This window comes from Boleophthalmus pectinirostris, unplaced genomic scaffold, assembly GCF_026225935.1.
Source record: "Boleophthalmus pectinirostris isolate CB_2022bp ecotype Guang Dong unplaced genomic scaffold, ASM2622593v1 HiC_scaffold_22, whole genome shotgun sequence".
NCBI classification, from domain to species: domain Eukaryota; kingdom Metazoa; phylum Chordata; class Actinopteri; order Gobiiformes; family Gobiidae; genus Boleophthalmus; species Boleophthalmus pectinirostris.
Window position 1 is genome coordinate 3,449,218 of NW_026571190.1, and position 22,356 is coordinate 3,471,573.

Here is a 22,356-nt window from a genome sequence, read left to right on the forward strand (position 1 = left end):
ACAGAAAGCGACATCTACTTGTCACCTCTCAGTGCATGGCATCCCTGTCTCACTGGAGGAATGAGGTATTCATGTTGCGAGGTGTTCCTCTGGTTCCCCTTCCCTCCAGGAGGGAGGTTGTACACACAGATGTGTCCCTAGTGGGTTGGGGTGCAACACAGCAGGGACGGACAGCACAAGGGTTGTGGGCCGTACGCCAGAGCAGGCTTCATATCAACAGTCTGGAGTTCATGACCATCTAGTTTGCTCTACATCATTTTCTCCCGTATCTACGAGGATGACATGTGGTAGTGAGGTCCAACAACACCAGAGTGGTTTTTCACCTAAACCACGAGGGGGGCGCCTGGTCGGAGAGCTTGCTGAGGATGGCACAACTCCTCCTGACTTGGGCTGCACCACGTTTTGCCAGTCTGAGAGCTGTGCACATTCCGGGGTTTCAGAACACATCGGCAGACTTCGTGTCTCGGCAAGGGCCATTGCCAGGAGAATGGAGGCTTCATCCAGAGGTGGTGGAGCACATTTGGGAGATGTTCGGCAGGGCAAACGTGGATCTATTTGCCTCCCAGAAGACGACGCACTGCCCCCTTTGGTTTTCATGGACGGAGTGTGCCAGCCCTCTGGGTCAGGATGCACTGGCTCACAACTGGCTCAGAACCCTTCTTTATGCGTTCCCACCATTTCCTCTTGATTTTTCAAACACTGCTCCGGGTCCTTTAGGCAGGCCACAGTCTTCTCCTGGTGGCTCCATTCTGGCCAGCGAGGCCCTGGTTTCCTCTCCTGCTCAGGCTTTGCAGCGGTCCTGCATGACGTCTTCCCTCCAGGAGGGATATTCTGTCGCAACTGGGGGGTCGGATTCTGCATCCCGACCCCGGTCGCCTGAAACTCTGGGTGTGGCCCCTACAAGGCCCGACTTAGCCTTCTCAGAATATGCCGGAGCAATAGGGGACACGATGACCAATGCGCATGCCCCATCTACACACAAGTTGTGTTCTTGCAAGTGAAGGCTCTTTGACACATGGTGTTGTGAAGGGGGTAGGACCTGGTTCACTGCCTCATTTCCATAGTTCTTACATTCCTGCAGGGATTGCTAAATCAGGGACATACACCAACTACCCCAAAGGTATACGTTGCTGCCATTAATTGCTGGCATGCAGGGTGGAATGACTCTAATGTTGGTCGTATTTTGGTGTTTCTGAAGGGTGTGCGCCACTTGCGTCCACCCAATCGCTCTGTTGTCCTGACATGGGACCTTTCCCTTGTACTTGAGGCCCTGCGGGCTCCTCCATTTGAGCCACTTGTGCAGATCCACCTTAAGTGGCTCTCGATGAAGACTGCATTCCTGTTGGCCATGGCTTCTGCTAAACGGGTGAGTGAGCTACATGCTCTGTCCGTTCACGAATCTTGTTGCCGCAGGCATCCTGATGGTTCTGGGGTTTCCCTTTGGCCTGATGCATTTTTTGTTCCAAAGGTGCCCTCATCTACACAGCACAATCTGCCACTGCAGCTTTCCCATTTTGAGGTGGGAACTCCTGCTGAATTGCTGTGTCCCGTACATGTGCTCGAGATGTATGTTCACTCCACAGCTTCTATGCGGAGGTCTGATAGCTTGTTTGTCTGTTTGCTGGCTCACGCAGAGGTCAGACCCTTTCAAAACAGCGCCTCGCGCACTGGATTGTGGGGGTCATAACAAAAGCTTATGCTTTACAGGGACAGTCGTTGCCATCTGGGGTCCGGTGTCACACCACAAGGGGCTTCTCAACATCATGGGCCGCTGTCAATGGTATGTCGTTAGATGTCATTTGTTCAGCAGCAGCTTCCTGGACCTCCCTCAACACCTTTGCAAGATTCTACAGGGTGAACATAGCTTCCCCACACCCACTGGAGGGGTTCTTCAGCAACACTTCTCTACATCACAGTGAGGTAGGGTTTCTCCTTACGTTGATGATTCCTTGTGACCTTGCTAATCCATCATCCAGTGCTTGAAGCACCGCCTCTGGCAGTCAGTAGGGATGAAATAGAACGATAGTTACGACTGTAACTGCAGTTCTATGAATCCCAGATGACTGCCAGAGTTCCCGGTCCCTCGGAACCCTCGTGGTTTCACGAGAAGGTTTGAGGGACTGAGCTTCCGGTGTCACGTAATTATATAGACTCCCCTGAGGCACCGGAGGTCAAAGGTGACTTTGTTGTTATTAAATTCTTGACCTGCGCATGCGCAAGGATGATCATCCAGTGCTTGAAGCAGCGCCTCTGGCGGTCATCTGGGATTCATAGAACCACAGTTACGTCGTAACGATTGTTTCCTACAGTGGTCGCATTACATGATGTTTTTTAGATTCAGTCCAAATTTACAGGCAAAGTATGAGCCACTGTAACAAAACAAACTGGTTTTTCACATCCAAATATGGCAACAGCCTCCCAGCGCTTAAAAACACTGACTTTTTCAAATGTTTGAAAAAGGGTTACAAACCTGCTTGTTGATTCCATGTGTCCTTTGCAAACTGGTGAATGATTCAACTTCCTCTTTTTCAGTTGAATTCAAAATAAAAAGTCCAGAATAGTCATTTCTTGATGGTTGCACCACATGATATTTGAAAAAATGGACACGCTCGGACAAAATCTATTTGTATATTATGGGGAAATATCTATTCCAGAAAGCTGAAATGTCATGTGGGACTACAAAATACAAAATATGCCAAAAAAGAAAGAAACAATTTTAAAGAAGTTTAAGGGCGGATGGTCGCACCACATGACATTTTAACACTTTGAGTACAAAAACATGCACGATAACTAATGATTTCTGAAAACATGATTTGGTTCCATGGAGTTCAGAGGGACTACAGATATTTTTTAACTGAAGAAATTACAATTGGACAGAAAATGTAAGTGTCATGTCATTTGTGTAGTTGTACTTGTGGCGGTCATATCACTGGGACATTTGTCATCATTTCACACAGTTTTCAGGCTCTTTCTCAGAACACTTGACACAGCTCTCACACAAACACACACACTCACTGAATCCACCTTGTTTTTTCACACTAAAGGCTTGTTCACACATGATGAAGGACTTTGAGCCTAGTGAGGACTTTGAGCCACATGACTCCCACAGGGAGAAGAGCTGGAGCCGTGAGCACAGACTCTACTGAATATAGAGACATGAGTGTGATACAGCACATGTGTCCAGTGGGATGGAGCTGTTCCACAGTCACTACAGTAACTACAGTGTTCAAGTGTTTGCTATTCTCATACATCTCTTCTTTATGTGAAATAGATTGAACAAAATCTGTCCAGTCTGTAAGTCTCTACTGTGAACATGTTTAAGATATTGTCCTGTTCAAATCTACAGTGAAATCTGATCCATGTCCACAGCTCTTCAGTGTCATGTGTGTAAAGTGTGAACCCAAACACAGACTGCACTAAACCAGTGATTGTCTGTGGTCACTGAGAGCATGACTAAGACTTCTGAGCTGCACTAACCAATGAAAGAGACACAAAAACAGCACACTGTTAGGATTTGGATTCATCAGTTTTGTCAAACTGCACTTTTCTGAATTCAAATGTAGAATCTTTTGAATGTAGGAGTGTATCAACAGAGATATGTGTGTGGCTCTGGTGCTGTTCTGTCACTGACATGAACCATGTGAGCAGTGGGCGGGGCTAAACACTGTGATGTCATTCTGTAGGACTCTGGACTGAGCATGGATCAGAGAGAGCACAGAGAGGACGCAGACCCTCCCACCACCAGCAGGGCGGCGCTGGGAAGTGAAGGCTCTATTGACCGATACATTGATTTTAAAAAGGAGCCTGGTCTACAGTAAGTCTGAGCCAATGATTAGATGTGACTGTTGTGTGTGTTTACATGAACTAAAGAAATGTGATGACCAAAAACACCAGGTGCACATGTGTCGCTTCAGTGTAGGACGTCTTGTCTTTCTGAGAGAAATCATCTCACAACAGATTTTGCTGTTTTAAGTTACATTTCAATTAACTGACAATTCCAGAAATCTAATTATAATTAGATTTTAAGTGTAAATTTAAACATGAACACAGAAGGATTTTAAGAGTGAACTGGTTTAACAAACATCAATTATGTTCAGTGTCACTGTCAGGCCTCTATCTGGAAAAAGAAAAGGTGTTTAACCTGTCACCTAATTTTGGCATGTGCACAGTAGCACTACATACCCAAGTGCCATAGCTTATTAAAAGAAAACCTTAAAACCCACATGCTTGTGTGAGGCACCATTTTAAAGCTTAGGCCTTCTAGTTTCTGTAGATATGTACATGAAGACTGTGTGCTTCCTAACCTACAGTACAGTCAATTAAAAATTATATTTTTTTGCTTCGAAAAAAAAATTGAAAAAATAAAGGCCTTAGCTTGGGCATACTTCATGCTAGGCATTTGTGACTCACTACCCTCATTGCTCAAGTTGTTGGCAACAACTGTGTAGAATTTCAGATCTCTAGGACAAAGGGTTTTGATGCTGTGAGCCTTTGTGTAAACAAAATGACAATTCGGCACAAGATTCATCCATTCATACGGACGAGGATTTTCTGGATTATTTACCCACATGGAATTATTTTATGGAAAAAACAACTTGATATTCTTTTTCTGTGGATTATTACGGACTTATTGAGTATAACTTTTCATGGATTGAACGCATTTTGGACCGAGAGAACCGGCTCAAATGTAAGAAACGCATATCTTTTTCTTTGATTATGATGTGAATTTTTAAGTTATCGCGTTTTGGGCTCATTGTACGCCATAAAATGAATGATATGGTTGTTTTATTGAGAAATTAAGCTTTCAAACAATGTATGGCATGCCAGTAGTGAAAACAATAATGAAGGTGAATATACAGAGTGAACATTTTTTATTGGAAAATCACCCGCCGGCGGACGGGTGGATGGTAAGTGGTTTTAAAGTAAAAAGGAGCAAGTAGTTTATATTTTCTGTAATAATGAAAACAATATAGTGAAATGTAGTGTTTCTTTATTCAAACCATCAGACTGAAGTGTCTGTGGTGAAGGCCTCATGAACACTTTGTAGAACCTCCTGAAGTATCTGACCTGAGTCAGAACAGTCCCATGTGTTTTACTGTGACTGAAGTGTTTTTTCTTCTGTGTCTCAGGATCCACCAGAAACATCCTCCATCTGAACCTGGTCCCAGCTGTGAGTCCCTCAGGAGTGACTGGTCTATGTCACATCCCATTGTTTTTGCCACGGAGCCGTGAGTTTCCACAAGTGTTGAATAAAACAACAGAACTGAAATGAGAGTTTAATGTGTCTCGTTCACAGAGTGGAGCAGACGGATCCAGAGGTCTCCAGTGGTCAGCACCATCAGACACAGCTGGACTCCATATTTAAGGTCTGTCATTCACTAAAGTTTGGAAATGTTCAGATGAATGAGACCTTGTTTGACACAGATCTGACACTGACTGCAATTGTGTTGTTTATAATGTGTCTGTTCAGCTTCTGGAGGAGGACATCTTCACTTTTGTCCAGAAGAAGCTGAAGAAGCTCCACAAGGTTCTGAGTACAGATTACCCAGAATGCTTAGAGCCTGTGGAGGATGAGGATGAAGAGCAGAGGAGCAGCAGTGAGGCTTTTCTGAAGATCACACTGAACTTCCTGAGGAGGATGAAGCAGAAGGAGCTGGCTGAGCGTCTGTGGAGCAGTAGGACCATTTAACACATTTAACAAGATGCTCAGAGTCATTTTATCTTCTCTGAGACTCAGGCCTGTATCTGTTGTCTTCATTCAGGGAGTTATTCTGGAGTTTATCAGCGTAAACTGAAGTCAAACCTGCAGCAGAAGTTTCAATGTGTGTTTGAGGGCATCGCTAAAGCAGGAAACCCCACCCTTCTGAATGAGATCTACACAGAGCTCTACATCACAGAGGGAGGGTCTTCAGAGGTCAACCAGGAACATGAGGTCAGACACATGGAAACAGCCTCCAGGAAACCAGACCCAGCAGAGACAACCATCACATGTGAAGACATGTTTAAAGGCCCAGCTCACACACATGGACCAATCAGAACAGTGCTGACAAAGGGAGTGGCTGGCATCGGGAAAACAGTGCTCACTCAGAAGTTCACTCTGGACTGGGCTGAAGGCAAAGCCAACCAGGACATACAGCTGCTGTTCCCGTTCACTTTCAGATCACTCAATGTGCTGAAGGAGAGAAGCTTCAGCTTGGTGACACTTGTTCATCACTTCTTTAGTCAAACACAAGCAGAACTCTGCAGCTTTGAAGACCTCCAGGTGCTCTTCATCTTTGACGGTCTGGACGAGTGCAGACTTCCTCTGGACTTCACCAAAACCAAGGCCCTGACTGACCCCACAGAGTCCGCCTCAGTGCACGTGCTGCTGGTAAACCTCATCAGGGGGAGCCTGCTTCCCTCCGCTCGCCTCTGGATAACCACACGACCCGCGGCAGCCAATCAGATCCCTGCTGAGTGTGTCTCCATGGTGACAGAGGTCAGAGGGTTCACCGACCCACAGAAGGAGCAGTATTTCAGGAAGAGGTTCAGAGATGAGGCCAACACAATCATCTCCCACATCAAGACGTCCAGAAGCCTCCACATCATGTGCTACATGCCGATCTTCTGCTGGATCACTGCCACAGTCCTGGAACATGTGTTGAAAAGCAGAGAGAGAGGAGAGCTGCCCAAGACCCTGACTCAAATGTACATCTACTTCCTGGTGGTTCAGGCCAAAGTCAAACTCATTAAATATGAAGGAAGATCTGACACAGACCCACACTGGAGTCCAGAGACCAGGAAGATGGTGAAGTCTCTGGGAAAACTGGCCTTTGAGCAGCTGCAGAAAGGAAACCTGATCTTCTACGAGAGTGACCTGAGGAAGTGTGGACTGGACGCTGCAGCGGCCTCAGTGTACTCCGGAGTGTTCACACAGGTCTTTAGAGAGGAGACAGGCCTGTACCAGGACAAGGTCTACTGCTTCATCCATCTGAGTGTGCAGGAGTTTCTGGCTGCTCTTCACGTCCATCTGACCTTCATCAACACTGGGATCAACCTGCTCTCAGAGAAAAAGCAGATGTCTACAAAGTTCAGTGTGAAAAGAAAACTAAAGCATCTTCACCAGACAGCTGTGGACCAGGCCTTACAGAGTCCAACTGGACACCTGGACCTGCTCCTCCGCTTCCTCCTGGGACTTTCACTGTCGACCAATCAGAGCCTTCTACAAGGTCTGCTGACACAGACAGGAAGTAGCTCCCAGACCAATCAGAAAACAGCTGAGTACATCAAGGAGAAGCTGAGTGAGGATGTGTCTGCAGAGAGGAGCATCAACCTGCTCCACTGTCTGAATGAACTGAATGATCGTTCTCTGGTGGAGCAGATCCAACAGTACCTGAGGTCAGGACGTCCGTCTGAAGGTGGACTGTCTCCTGCTCAGTGGTCAGCTCTGGCCTTCATCTTACTGTCATCAGTAGAAGATCTGGAGCAGTTTGATCTGAAGAAATACTCTGCTTCAGAGGAGGCTCTGCTGAGGCTGCTGCCAGTGGTCAAGGCCTCCAACAAAGCTCTGTGAGTAACATTTGTTTGACAGAGGATGGTTTGATTCAACCTCTACATAAACATTGTTTTCTCTCCAGACTGAGCAGCTGTAATCTGTCAGAGAGAAGCTGTGAAGCTCTGTCCTCAGTCCTCAGCTCCCAGTCCTCTAGTCTGAGAGTCCTGGACCTTGGTCATAATGACTTGAAGGACTCAGGGCTGAAGATGTTGTCTGTTGGTCTGATGAGTTCTCACTGTAAACTGGAACAGCTCAGGTCAGAAATATGCAGGCATTTTTTTTTATTCTTATACTTTGTTTTATTACTGATTATAGACAGTCCAGACAAACCTAGTCTGTCACTCTCAAAAAAAGTGCAATTACTATTATTCTGAAAAAGTGCAAATACTATTATTCTGGCCCTATGTTGATGTTTTATATAAAGCATGTATTTCATACATCATTAAAGACTAGCGATCCAACAGCCATCCTACGGGAAAACTAAGTAATGTTTTGTATTTCATAAACACAACAGATGTATTTCTTTTAAAGCTTTGTTGCTGAGATTATGAATGAAAGAGTGTATCAGAACAGCCCATTTATTTTTTGAGTTCTTCTCTAATGAGCTCCCATTTCGTCCTCCAGACTGAGCAGCTGTAATCTGTCAGAGAGAAGCTGTGAAGCTCTGTCCTCAGTCCTCAGCTCCCAGTCCTCTAGTCTGACAGTCCTGGACCTCAGTCACAACGACTTTAAGGACTCAGGGCTGGAGATGTTGTCTGTTGGACTGAAGAGTCGTCACTGTAAACTGGAACAGCTCAGGTCACATTATTCATTTTAGTTACACTGAGAATTACAATTAATAAAAATGACATGATGTCCCATTTGTATTGAATGTTACTAATGAATTGACTGATTACAATATCTGTCCTCAGACTGTCAGGTTGTTTGGTCTCAGAGGAAGGCTGTGCTTCTCTGGCCTCAGCTCTGAGGTCCAACCCCTCCCATCTGAGACAACTGGACCTAAGCTACAACCATCCAGGAGACACAGGAGTAAAGCTCCTGTCTGCTCTACAGGAGGACCCCCACTGCACACTGGACTCTCTCAGGTATGGACCTGTCTTCCCACCATTGCTCCTGTGGAGCAGTAACTGTACCATACACACTCACACCATACAGACTCAGTCTATTTTAATAGATTAAACATAAAGCCTTGATGAACCACAGTAATGAAAAATGTGTGTTCTCCTACAGACTGGAGCCTGCAGGTGTTCACTGGTTAACAGTTTGCCCGTGGAAGAGTAAGTATAAAAGAAATACAGTTATGCTTTATTTTATTTTAATTAATTTGTTTATTTATTTATTTATTTATGTATTTATTTGTTTGTTTGTTTATTATTTTTTGCATTTAAAACATTGAGAATATATTTAGACTTCATAGTCCAACTCTACATCCATGAATCCAGAGTTGTTTTTAAAGCAGATCCTGAAGAGTCCAGTCTGGAGCTGTGTTTGAGCTGCACTCATGTTTCAGCTCAAACATACACAACAATGCCATCAGAACTACTGCTCCTGGGAGCAAAGGAGAAGCACCAAGCTCCATCAGAACTGATTGTCAAAACTGACTTCTGGTAATGGTGGCCCAGTCGTGCTGTTACTTGTGCTGGTTTAACTTTTCTGAACTACTGATTAAAATTTACATCCCAGCTTTAGATTTGACACAAATTATGTATGAAACAAATGTGCAGATATAAAATGACCAACATAAATAAAGTGACCATACATGAATGAAATAACTAAAATAGAGGTGCACTAAACCTGCACATGTACAGTCTGCACTCGTATGACTTGCACATGTATAATCTCTGAAAAGTTAAACATGAACCATCTCTAACATGATATACGCACAGAACAGACTCACCATCAGCAGCCCATCCCTCTGTCACAGAAAGAACACACATATCCCACTGAGTCGTGTCCTTTAGTCTGAAAGAAGCTGAACCGCATCAGCGCACAAGGAGCGAGCTGTTTTTATCAGCACTTACATTTATGCAAATGAGCTGAATTATATGATCAAATGGGTTGATGTGGCTGTATAGTGGTTATGGTTTATATGTTGTAAAGTTGAGTTTATTTATGCAGAAGATTTTAATTAAGAATCTGTTGCAGTGTGTTTGGAAAGTTCAGTTTGATCTGTGCAGTGGATCATAGTTCCTTATCACTGGTTACGAACCTTCCGAGCTTCCTATGCTAAAAAACCTCATGGTTGTTTGTATTTTTCCTTTTTTATTAAGTATATCATTTTTGAAACCAGAAACCGGTATACTTCATTTCATCATGTACACAGTGATATGAATATCCCGGTTTCTCAGTGCACTTGTATACACAGTATTCCGAATACTTCAATAACCAAGATATAATAACTGGGATATTGATGTGCATGTATTCACACTCATTGTGTCACTCCACTAGAACAGAATAATAGAATTCACCTCCAGAAACTTGGACTGGTGGCAAGTTTTACCAGTATCACCTATAGGTAGGATCAATATTCTAGAAATGGGTCTGGTCAAGTGGTAACGGAGGGAAACAGGGGCAGATTTTTTACATTCAAATGTCTCTTATTCAGAAACTAGAGGGACTATTGAAATAAGTAAGTATCAGAATGTAGGAAAGAGTTACACTCCAACAGGGTCAAGTTAAACCTGTGATATTCTTTCAAGTTCAAGACAAAAAAATTTTAAAAACTCATGTCGGTAACGGAGGGAATGAAATATGCAGCACTTTTTGGGCAATAAATATAAACAGTGATAACTCTTGGTTCTCACTTACAGATCCTTAACAAACTGGTTTGAATATTTGTGTCATATAGTTTTCTACCATATGTTACAAGATTAGGTTGAAAAACCTCTTACTTTTTGAGTCATGAGATTTTTTATTAAGAAAGGTCACGGTAACGGAGGGAAAAAGTAACAGAGGGAAAATTGTACAAACAAGTAGAAGGTGCAGGATTTTACATCATTTGTCAACTTTTTTCTTCTGAATACTTTAATATTACTTCAAAATGAAAGGAAACTATTTCTATAAAATATGTCAGTCCTTCCAAGTTAATTTTTCTTATTTTAAATACTTTTTTTTTTTTTTTTTTTAAATCCTGTACCTTCATCAACAGTTCAAAGATGGAATAACACAAGATATGATGAAATACATCCATTTATTGACATGATTTGCAGGTCTTTGAAATTTGGGAAATAATTTTTGTTCCATGTTTCATACATGGTCTGTTTAAAACATATGGAACTTTAGAACCAAAAACGGTACAGAAAAAAGGTCAACAGTTTCATAAACTAGAGTACATATGTATCTGTTCAATACATTTTTATATCAGATGCATTAAATTGAATTTTTGGCCTTGCTGTTTACTTCTGCTTGAAGGCGCCCAAATGAATTTTCTTTAAAAATATCCCCATGGTTCCACCAGCTGGAATGTTTACTAAAATGTCAGAGTTAATCAGGAAATGTATTTGGAATAAGAATGGTTCACAAATTATCTTTATTGTATCTCCATTTGATACAGAAGATTTGAAATGTCCCAATCTTTACTGCTGTTACTCAACTAAGAACATCCATCCATTTTCTTCCGCTTATCCGGGGCCAGGTCACGCAGCAGTCTAAGAAGGGTCCAGCCGAGAGACATAGTCCCTCCAGCGTGTCCTGGGTCTTCTCCGGGGCCTCCAGTGGGACATGCCTGGAACATCTCCCAAGGGATGTGCCCAAGAGTCATGCAGAACAGATCAACGTGGAGGAGCAGCGGCTCTACTCCAAGCTCATCCCATGTGACTGAGCTCCTCACCCTATCTCTAAGGAAGTGCCCAGCCACTCTGTAGAGGAAACTCATTTCGACCACTTGTATCCATGATCTTATTCTTTCGGTCATTACCCAAGGCTCAGGGTAGGAACGTAGATTTACCGGTAAATCGAGAGCTTTGCCTTTTGGCACAGCTTCCTCTTCACCACAATCGTGTGATACAGCGATTGCATCACTGACGATGCTGCACCGATCCACCTGTCAATCTCACGCCTCATCCTCCCCTCACTCGAGAACAAGATCCCGAGATACTTGAACTCCTCCACTTGAGGCAGGGACTCCCCACCCATGAATAAATATTGATAAGGTTATTTCACAGTTTGGGGTAATACATTATTTAAACCAAGAAGGATGGACGCACAATTCCAGTTTTGGGCAAAGAATTGTAGAAACTGATAAATAAATTTGGCCAAGTTTAAATGTAATAAGCCCATAACGTAATAACCAGCCAATAATGTAATAACTTTAGTGAACCAATAATTTATTACATTATCTACAGATTTTTTTTTTTTTTTTTTTTTTGCTGGTTATCACATTATTGGCTAGGTAAGGGCAAAACATGTCACAAAGTAATAACTGCAGCCAATATTGTAATACCACCAAATACTGCATTTGAACAGTTTTCTTGTGATTTTCGTGGGGGGGGTTCTCCATGTCCAGCTGATGTCCTATGCTTTCAACCATTGCTAATACTCCTGCTACATATATTACTAATACAAACACTATACTTCAACCACTGCTACTTCAATCACTGCTGCTACTACTACTACAAACACTACTACTACTACTTCAACCAGTAGAGAGCTTTCAAAAAACATATAATATGCTGTTTCATGTTAACGGATATATTATTTTGGCTAAACAATATAATATTAAAGGTAGAATTTAAACTTGGCACATGGTCAGATGTTATGTCTTTTCCAGAGATAACGTACAGACTAGACAGGGACGGTAAGCTACAGAAACCCTTTTTTTTTTTACCAATTTAAGGCAAAGAGCTGCTTTGGGGCACAGCTGGTAGTGAAAGATCTTGTGTGTATCTTGTGTCAGGTCTATTACAGCCACTGTTGAGCAGACAAGCGTGTGATGCTCTAGGACTGGTGTACAGAGTAGACACAGTCACTGAAATTGAGACAGATTTCAGAGCAGCGTACCCAGATGTGTTTCAGGGTTTAGGCAAGCTGAAGGAGCCTTTTCACATATAACACACCAGTCTACTTTCACCCCTGCTCGTTAGATGTTGAGATTAGAAAAACACTGGTATTGTACTAGCCTGATTTATCAGCCAACCTTAGGATTTGTTCGCTTGATGGTAGGCGGGTACTTTTTTAATTTAACCAATCACTGCTTTTTGGTCGTGACCTCACACTCCTAAATGCAGCAGTAAAAAAGGAATGCAACATTCTCCCAGCAGCTGATCAAACATTGCAATGATGAAAGATGATTAAATGTTCACAAAACTCGAAGCTCATTCCACATTTTGGCAAATCCCTCTCACACCAGAGTCAAGGTCCCTCACAACCTTCATCACGCCCTTTGAACGGTTTCAGTTCAACCGACTTCCCTTAATATTGGCGCCGGAACATTTACAAAGGAAAATATCCCAGATGCTGGAGGACTCTGAAGGTGTGATTTGTCATGCCGATGATGTGCCGGTGTATGGCAGAGACATGCGGGAGCATGACCACAGACTGCACTGTCTGCTCCAAAAGTTCCAGAAGGAGGGTCTCACTCTGAATCAGAAATGTGAGTTTCCCAAAAGTGAAATTATCTTCATGGGATATAAAGTTTCTACAAAAGGCATAGAGGCTGATCCCAACAAGTTAAAGGCAATCCAGCAGTTGCTGCAGCCACAGAGCGTGGAGGATGTGTGCCATCTCATGGCTAACTATCTCGTTTTCAGAGAATTTAATTTTTTTCACTTATCTGACTTATTGCATTGAATGCTTTTATATGCTTTTTGTATACAAAAGCAGTAGGGTTCCTCCTATGTTTCCCTGACTAGCATACATACGTAGGGGTCCAGACAGGCACTCCGCTCTCGACCCCTTAGTTTTCCTTGAACCCTTTTTATAGTTCAGCCACTTCAGCCCTTCTTCTTCTAAACATCGAGTCATCTAGCCTTATTTGTTTCTCGCCATGTGTTGTCTTCTTCTTATTGGTCCACACAGTTCCTCATTGTAGATTTCCAAGAGATACGCAGTGGTGTCTTCTTCTCACACCATCTTTTCACCTTTCACCCAGTCAGCACTGTCTGTCACACACACTAGAGAAAGCATGTTGCATAAAGAGGAAGAAGCATCATGTTTACCTTTATCTGACTCAGTTTTTTGCCACTCTCAGGCTATTTACCAAACTGTCTAGTTTTCTGTTCCTTTTCTTACTTCATGCACATATTATTAGAGAAATGAGTGGAGTTGGGCAGAGCCCCAGGAACTATTAAGCCTCCCAGTAGTGCTCACTCAGTCCTCCAATTCAGCAGACACAAGAGTCTCTGCAGATGCATCACCATATGGGAATGGAGCCGTACTGACTCAGAAACAGTCTGACGGCCCATGGCGACCAGTGACTCACATTTCAAGAGGACTAACAGACATGGAGAGGCACTACGCACAAATAGAAAAGGAGGTGCTCACGGTCACATGGACATGCAAAAGACTTTAATCTTACCTCATGGGACTACAGACCTTTATTATAGATCACAAACACCTGGTCCCTCTTCTGAGCACAAGAGGTCTGGATGACCTTCCTCCGCACATCCTGAGATTTTGCCTCAGGCTGCTACGCTTTACATTCATCATCGTCCATGTGCCCGGAAATAAGTTTGTCACAGCTGATGCTCTGTCACGGTTGGCCTGCCTTCTGCAGGAGACGTTCAGCTGGAAAAAGAGGTAGAGCTCTTTGTGGACTGTGTCGTATCTCATCTCCCCTACACACACAAAAGGCTAGAGGGGACAAAGTAAGCACAGGAAAATGATGAACTGTTTAAAAAGGTCATTAACCACTGTTTGACAAGTTGGCCAGAAACATGTAAGCTAGAACCAGAGTTAAAAGGTTACTGGCAACATAGAATGGGCATGTAGCTCACAATTTGCTGCCTAAACTGAGAGCAGATATTCTGCAACGTCTGCACGAAGGCCGTCAGGGTATTTACAGATAGATCAGATGGTATACAGGTGTGAAATGTGTCAAAAGCACAGGTTACAGAACTGACACCCACTCCTGTGCCCGACCGCCCATGGCAGAAGGTTGGCACAGATCTGTTTGAGTAATCAAAGAACATTACCTCCTGATTATTGAATTTTCTCCAGGTACATCGAGATTGCTGAACTCAAACACACATCTGCAGAGGTCACTATAAAAGCTGTGAAACCTTGACCTTTGTGAGACATGGAGTTGCAGAGAATGTGGTTTCCAACAACGGGCCGCAATTTGCATCAGAACAGTTCAGACACTTTGCAAAAGAGCACCAGTTCACACACGTCATGAGCAATCCCAGGTACCACCAAGCCAGAGGGGATGTGGAGTGCACTGTTCATACTTTCAAAGACTTGTGGAAAAAGGACAGTGACTATAGCAGAGCGCTACTGGTGCACAGAGCCACCCCACTGGAACACAGGTTCTCGCCTGCACAGCTGCTCATGGGAAGAAACCTGCACACTTCCCCACCTCAACCCACAGTCAAGTTGGAATCTAAGTGGCTGGAATTGCAGACCTTTCGAAAAAAGGGATGAGGAGGGAGGCGTAAGCAGGCAAAACACTTCAACCCAAGAAACTGTGCAAGACTCCCAGAAGTACTGACAGGATAGAAAGTGGGGATTACTACAGAAGGAACCACTGGAGCAGTCATTAGACCTGCCAATGCTCCCAGATCTTATTTGGTAGAGACAGACAAGGGTTCTCTACGGAGGAACAGATGTCACCTTAGACCACAGGTGTCAAACATAAGGCCCGGGGGCCAGACCCGGCCCTCCAAGACCTTTAATGTGGCCCTTCTGTGATTTTCTACAAAAATATTTTAATTATATTTTCTATTAAAATATTGTTAATTTTCTGTGGTGTTTATCACAGCAGCGTCTCCAGTGTCTCTGTACGTGGCCCCTCCCACCAGAGCAGCACAAATGAAGACTTGTCTCTTTCCAAACGCTCTTGAAGGACGATCGTTTTGACTGTTGACCCTGACACCCTCATCAACAAAATGTCCAACATGAGAAAAGTGGAGCCGAGTGCAGGATTTTCCAAGAAAAATTGACTTATTCCTATTTACATTCACAGTTCATGTTAAAACATTGTGTTGAAATTTAATTTTTCTTAAAGTTTCAGGTTCATAATATTATATAATAAGAAAGAGTTCATCAATTAAAAAAGATTTCTGTAATAGATTTGTGTTTCTCTGCACAAATATTTGAACTTATTGTTATTTTTGGGGTTTATATGACATGAGTTTTCTGATCCGGCCCCTTTGGGATCAAAGTAGGTTGGATACGGCCCCCGGACCAAAATGAGTTTGACACCACTGCCTTAGACTAACAGGGACTATTACTTGATGTGGATGAACTGTGAGTCCTCCAGATAAATAGACGAGTCTAACCTGTCCTAAATCATCATTACACACTAGCAACCAATGCCAAATGCATGGGACATGCATATTTGTTCTTGCTAATATGAACAGCTTCACGCCTTGACTCAATGTTAACAAAAGTAGTGCAAAGCTCTCCTGTCCCCCAAACACACTTCTAACATCAGACTGCCAAAGGCATGGGCCATGTTTATAGCTGTTAAAAATGAATAAAAAACAAATGGGTGCCAATGGGTGACCCTGACGTGATGGTGCTTCTCATCTGCCATTGACCCCACGGGGTGGGGTAGGTAGAGAGAGAAAAAAAAAAACGTTGTTCCCATGTTAATGGATATATTGTTTTTGCTCAGATTATTATTATTTTTTATTAGGCCCAAGCCCCAATAGGGTGTAGAGCCTTTTGCTTTTGCTACTATGAGCGCATGGGCAATGATGAGTGCATGGGTGTATGTGAGAGGAAGTTGTGCAGCTTCTTCCTCTCGGTTGGCCCCGGCATGAACATCAGTATCCCAGTAACCCATGCCCAAGGCCATATTTATCACTGCGAAAATGAATGCAAGTCAGTGGGAGGTCAAAGGGTGACCCCGACGAGATGGTGCAGACGCACCCGTCATTCACCAATGACCCCACAGTGACGTGGGGAAGGTCAAGAGCTTTCAAAAAACGTATAATATGCTGTTCCCATGTTAACGGATATGTTGTTTTTGCTAAAAATATATACAGTCATGGACAAAATTGTTGGTATTCACTGAAATAACTTGAAACTAAGAAAAGCAAAATGTCAAACAAAAATCAAACACTGTTTTTCACCTGTGGTTCAACAGAATTATTAGAAAAAACAAAATAATGAGACTGGCTTGGACAAAATGATGGTTCCCTTAACTTAATATTTTGTTGTACAACCTTTTGATGCAAACTCTGCAAGCAGATGATTTCTGTAACTGTCAATGAGACTTCTGCACAGGTCAACAAGTATTTTGACCCATTTCTCGTGAGCAAACTCCTCTGTTTATCTTAGGTTTGAAGGATTCCTTCTCCAGACACCATCATTCAGCTCCTTTCACAGATGTTCAAGAGAATTGAGATCTGGGCTCACAGACTGCTGCAGAACAGTCCAATATTTTGTTCTTAGTCATTCTTGGGTGGTTTTAGCTGTGTGTTTTGGGTCATTATCCTGTTGGAAGTCCCATGACCTATGACTGAGATCAAGCTTTCTAATTCTAGGCAACATATTTTGGTCCAAAACACCTTGATAGTTTTGAGATTCCGTTGTATTTTGCACAGATTCAAGACGCCCTGTGCCAGATGCAGCAAAACAGCCCCAGAACAAAACCAAGCCTCCTCCATGTTTCACAGTAGGACAGTGTTCTTTTCTTGGTCTGCTTCATTTTTGTGTCTGTGAACATAGAGCTGATGTGTCTTGCCAAAGAGCTCCATTTTGTCTCATCTGTCCAAAGAACATTCTCCCACAAGCTTTGTGGCTTGTCAATCTGCATTGTGACAAAATCCAGTTTCACTTTCTTATGATTTGCTCTCAGCAGTGGTGTCCTCACATGAAGTCCACTTCAGCTCAAACATTGATGGATGGTGTGATCTGACACTGATGTACTTTGCCCTTCGAGTTCACATTTAATTTCTTTGGAGGTTGTTCTGGGCTTTTTGGTTCCATTTGTATGATCCATCTTTTGAATTTGTCATCAAATTTCCTCTTGCTGCCACATCCAGGGGGTTGGCTTCAGTCCTGTGGACCTTAAACTTGTGAAGAACATGTGTAACTGTAATCATAGGAACATCAAGCTGCTTGGAGATGGTCTTATGGCCTTTATCATTAACCTGCTTGTCTATCATGTTCTTTCTAGTCTCCTGACACAGTTCTCTTCTTTTCTTTCTCTGGTCCATGTTCAGTGTTGTGTCCATCATGTCTCCAAACAGCACAATGACAACATGTCGCCCTTTAAACAGACAGACTGACTGAGGACAAGTTTGAAGAACCTGTGATGCAGATTAGAGACACACCTAAGTTTAACATGTCCCTATTGTCCAATTACCTAGAATCTTTTCTAGGGGAACCATCATTTTTGTCCAGGCCAGTGTAATTAGTTTTATATATATATATATATATATATATATATATATATATATATACTATATATATATATATATATATATATATAATTCTGTTGATTAAGAAATCAAAAACAGTGTCTGATTTTCATTGGTTATTTGTCAGGATTTTTTTTTTAAAATATTATTATTATTGCTTTTCTCAGTTTCAAGTTATTTCAGTGATTATTGTTGATTTTTCTTTCCTTACCAGAGGGGTACCAACAGACTGTATATAATTTTATTTTATAATTTTTTTTAAAGTTATTTATTTCTTCTTCTGCTATTTGAGCTCAAATTTGGCCCATAAACATATTCAAAAACTCACCAAATACTGCCCAAATTTCAAAAGTACCAAAAGATTTGATAAAATATGTGTTGCATAACTACGTATACAAAAATGCAACCACCTTCAAAAGTCAAAATACAGCCTATGGGAGCCGTCTCAATGTAAATTTTGTCATAGAGCCACGAAATTCGGTACACAGATTCATCATGTCAAGACCAACAAAAAATATTATTATGGCTATGCTCCCTGACAAACCAGAAGTTGGCCATCTTGGATTGAATATTTCTAAATGCTGAGTTAGCATTTTCACTGACGTGGAGTTAAAATGATTCAGTCAGGTTCAGAAGCTGGACCATGCCTCAACTTCCTCTCCAACCAACCACAGCTTAGCTCAACCAAGCTTTCAATTACCCAGAAGCCCTATCTATACAGCCACTTCAACAACACCATCTGTGTCAGCGGTCTCGACCCCCTCCCTCCCACTCCGTGGCTCTCATCCATCCTTCTGTAGGAAGGGATCAACGTAAAAGAGGGGGCGTTCTGAATAAGCTGGATGATCATTTTGGATTTCATTCAGATTTAGAAAAAAATTCCAATGTCAAAATTTGCTCCCATTTGCACATACAAAGTCCGATTGGAATCAAATTTGAATCAGTTGTAAAATTTTCTTGCCAAAACCTACTAATTGTGACACAGAAAACATGTTGTGATAGCGCCTCCAACAGAACACAACAAAACTTTGCGTGGAAGGTAATGTTTTTACTTTTTCCAAAATATACGAAATTTTGCAGAAAAATTACCTTTGATCACCTCAATCAAAAAATATAAACCATATAGTATTTTTAATTGTGTTGCCATGGTGATGCATGAAAGCTCCACTATTATCTTAAAGCAGAACTAAGTAACTTCGGCGGTAGTGCTCCCCCAAGAGGTTGCTAGTGAAAATGCACTGTCGTAAATATTCTTCCCATCTCCCCCACCACTCAGCTGAGCACTCACATTTGTTTTCATAAAGCTGGTGAACACTGTACGCAACAAAATATGTCAGGGGGGTAATGTAATTTTACTCTTTAAATAAATATCATTTGAAATTCTCCTCGAAATTCCAAATGGGCTGATCCAACACAAATGTTTTACTAAACATTCGGGCTGATTTTGCATCTGGGCTGAAGTTGTTCGTTGCAATAGAAGCACAGAACAGACTTACCATTAGCAGAAGACTTCTCTGTCACAGAAAGAAGGCAAGGCAAGGCAAGTTTATTTGTATAGCACAATTCGTACAAAAAGTAATTCAAAGTGCTTTACAGAATAAGAAATACATTAAAATCATAATAAAAACAAATCAAAACATAAATAATCATGAAGATTAAAATTAAAAAAGAGAGACATAAATTAAAGAGAAGAGTGCGGAATGAAAACCTTTCAGTTATTTGCACAGTTAAACAGAAATGTTTTGAGTCTGGATTTAAACAGCGTCACAGAAGAGTCTGTCTCACATGTTCAGACTGTTCCAGGTTTTAGCTGCATGAACCTGAAACTCTGACTCCCCTTGTTTAGTCGTGACTCTGGGCACCAGCAGGAGGCCGGTCCCTGAGCTCCTCAGAGTGTGAGATGGTTCATATGACACTAACATGTCACAGATGGAGTTTGGTGCTCGGCCATGGAGAGACTTGTACACAAGTAGAGCTACTTTAAAGTCTCTGAGGCACAGGAAGCCAGTGCAGAGACCTGAGCACAGGACTTATGTGCTCGTACTTCCTAGTTCGAGTAAGGACCCGAGCTGCAGCGTTCTGGATGTTCTGGATGTACTGCAGGGTCTCACAGCTCGTTTGGAGAGACCAGTGAGCAGACCATTACAGTAGTCTAACCTACTGGAGACAAACGCATGGATAAGTCTCTCCAAGTCTGCTTTAGACAGTAAACTTTTGATTTTTGCTATTTTTTTTAGATGGTAAAAGGCTGCAGATGTTATTGATTTGATGTGGCTGTTAAAGTTCAAGTCTGAGTCCATTATTACCCCTAGATTTCTTGCCTGATTTGAAGGTTTTAGAGAGAGAGACTGGAGGTGACTGCTGACACTGTCCCTTTGTTTCTGTGGACCAAACACTATGACTTCAGTCTTGTCAGAGTTTAGCTGGAGAAAGTTGTTTTGCATCCACACACTGATCTGTTGGATGCAGTGACCAAGTGACTCCACTGGTCCATAGTCTCCTGCTGCCAGAGAGACGTAGATCTGAGTGTCCGTCTGCATAATTGTGGTACGGACACGTTATTGCTGCTTATTAACTGGCCTAATGGCAGCATGTAGAGATTGAACAACAGGGGGCCCAGGATTGACCCCTGAGGCACCCCACAGGTCAGGGCCATGTCATCTGAGACACAGTTTCCAATTTCAACAAAATACTTCCTGTCTTCTAGATAGGACTTGAACCAGTTTAGTACAGTACCAGAGATGCCCACCCAGTCCTCTAGTCTCTGTAAGAGGATCCCATGATCGACAGTGTCAAAAAGCAGCACTCAGATCTAACAGGATCAAGACTGAGACTTTGCCTGCATCAGTGTTCAGGCGGATGTCATTTGTCACCTTGATAAGAGCAGTCTCAGTGCTGTGGAGGCTCTAAAACCTGACTGGAAAACATCAAAGGAGTTGTTCATTTGGAGAAAGTTCGTAAGCTGTTGGTAAACAGCTTTTTCAAGGACTTTGCCAAAAAACGGCAGATTTGAGATGGGTCGGAAATTGTTCAGTACTGTGGCATCAAGACTGCTCTTCTTTAGGAGAGGCTTAATGACCGCAGTTTTCAATGCGTTTGGGAATGTTCCAGATTGAAGTGACATGTTAACAATGTGAGTGAGTGGTGAAAGTAAACTGTTGAGGACGGACTTTAGTAATACTCACATCATCTGTACTACATGTATCTGTAATACTCACATCATCTGTACTACATGTATCTGTAATACTCACATCTGTACTACATGTATCTGTAATACTCACATCATCTGTACTACATGTATCTTTAATACTCACATCATCTGTACTACAAGTATATGTAATACTCACATCTGTACTACATGTATCTGTAATACTCACATCATCTGTACTACATGTATCTGTAATACTCACATCTGTACTACATGTATCTGTAATACTCACATCATCTGTACTACATGTATCTGTAATACTCACATCTGTACTACAAGTACCTGTAATACTCACATCTGTACTACATGTATCTGTAATACTCACATCACCTGTACTACATGTATCTGTAATACTCACATCATCTGTACTACACGTATCGGCAGTGGGTGAGTTGTTGTACAGTTGTAGGGAGTATTAACTGTCTCTTTATAGTCTGGTGCAGTGGGTGAGCAGGAGTGGGTTCTCTCCTTCATATTTTTGTGCTATTGGCTCATTTTTTCAGTTGTGTCATAATAAATGAGACCTACAAAACTGCAGAGCTCAGCAGCAACTTCCTGTCACTCACCAGTGTGAAGCCCCGCCCACCTAGACCACAGCCAAGCCACAGCCACAGGAAGAACACAAGCAACACAACACAACAAGCCTCTTCCTCCAGATGCACACTTTTCTCTGAGACGCTTTGGACTCTTTGGATCCACTCAGGTATCACTAGTTTGATTCTATTCAACACTGGGTTTAGTCCTGGTTTAATCCTGGGTTGGTACAAATTTAGATCTGTGCTCGTCCTGGTTCATTTCCTGTTCTCATTTATGTAGTTGTACTTTTGGTGGTCATCATAGGTGCCGGTGTATGTTTTTCCAAGTGGATGCTCAGTGCAAACACATGTACGGGCACTCTTGGGTGCACGTGCATGTGCCCACACACACATTTCACTTTTTTATGTGTGCTCCCCTTCCATATACATCGCAGAGACAGAGAGAGGGACACTAAAGGCTCATTGTAAATGTGCATTCTTAAAAATCTAGTCAATTTAGGACTGGGAAAAATTCCGGTGGGTGCTTGGAGATTTGCGTGGGTGCTCACAGGA

The 22,356-nt window shown here is 42.5% G+C and overlaps 1 protein-coding gene across 1 annotated transcript in view; it reads left to right on the forward strand.

The window, feature by feature from the left end:
• The first annotated feature begins 3,117 nt into the window (after window positions 1-3,117).
• LOC129410253 (protein NLRC3-like) overlaps window positions 3,118-22,356 on the forward strand; it is a 43,933-nt gene continuing 24,694 nt past the window's right edge. Inside the window, 8 exon segments of the mRNA XM_055157750.1 lie at window positions 3,118-3,213; window positions 3,684-3,814; window positions 5,130-5,228; window positions 5,297-5,366; window positions 5,471-5,675; window positions 5,763-7,548; window positions 7,617-7,790; window positions 8,159-8,332. Of these exon segments, the coding sequence (XP_055013725.1) occupies window positions 3,157-3,213; window positions 3,684-3,814; window positions 5,130-5,228; window positions 5,297-5,366; window positions 5,471-5,675; window positions 5,763-7,548; window positions 7,617-7,790; window positions 8,159-8,332 (2,696 nt within the window). The 5' untranslated portion in view covers window positions 3,118-3,156.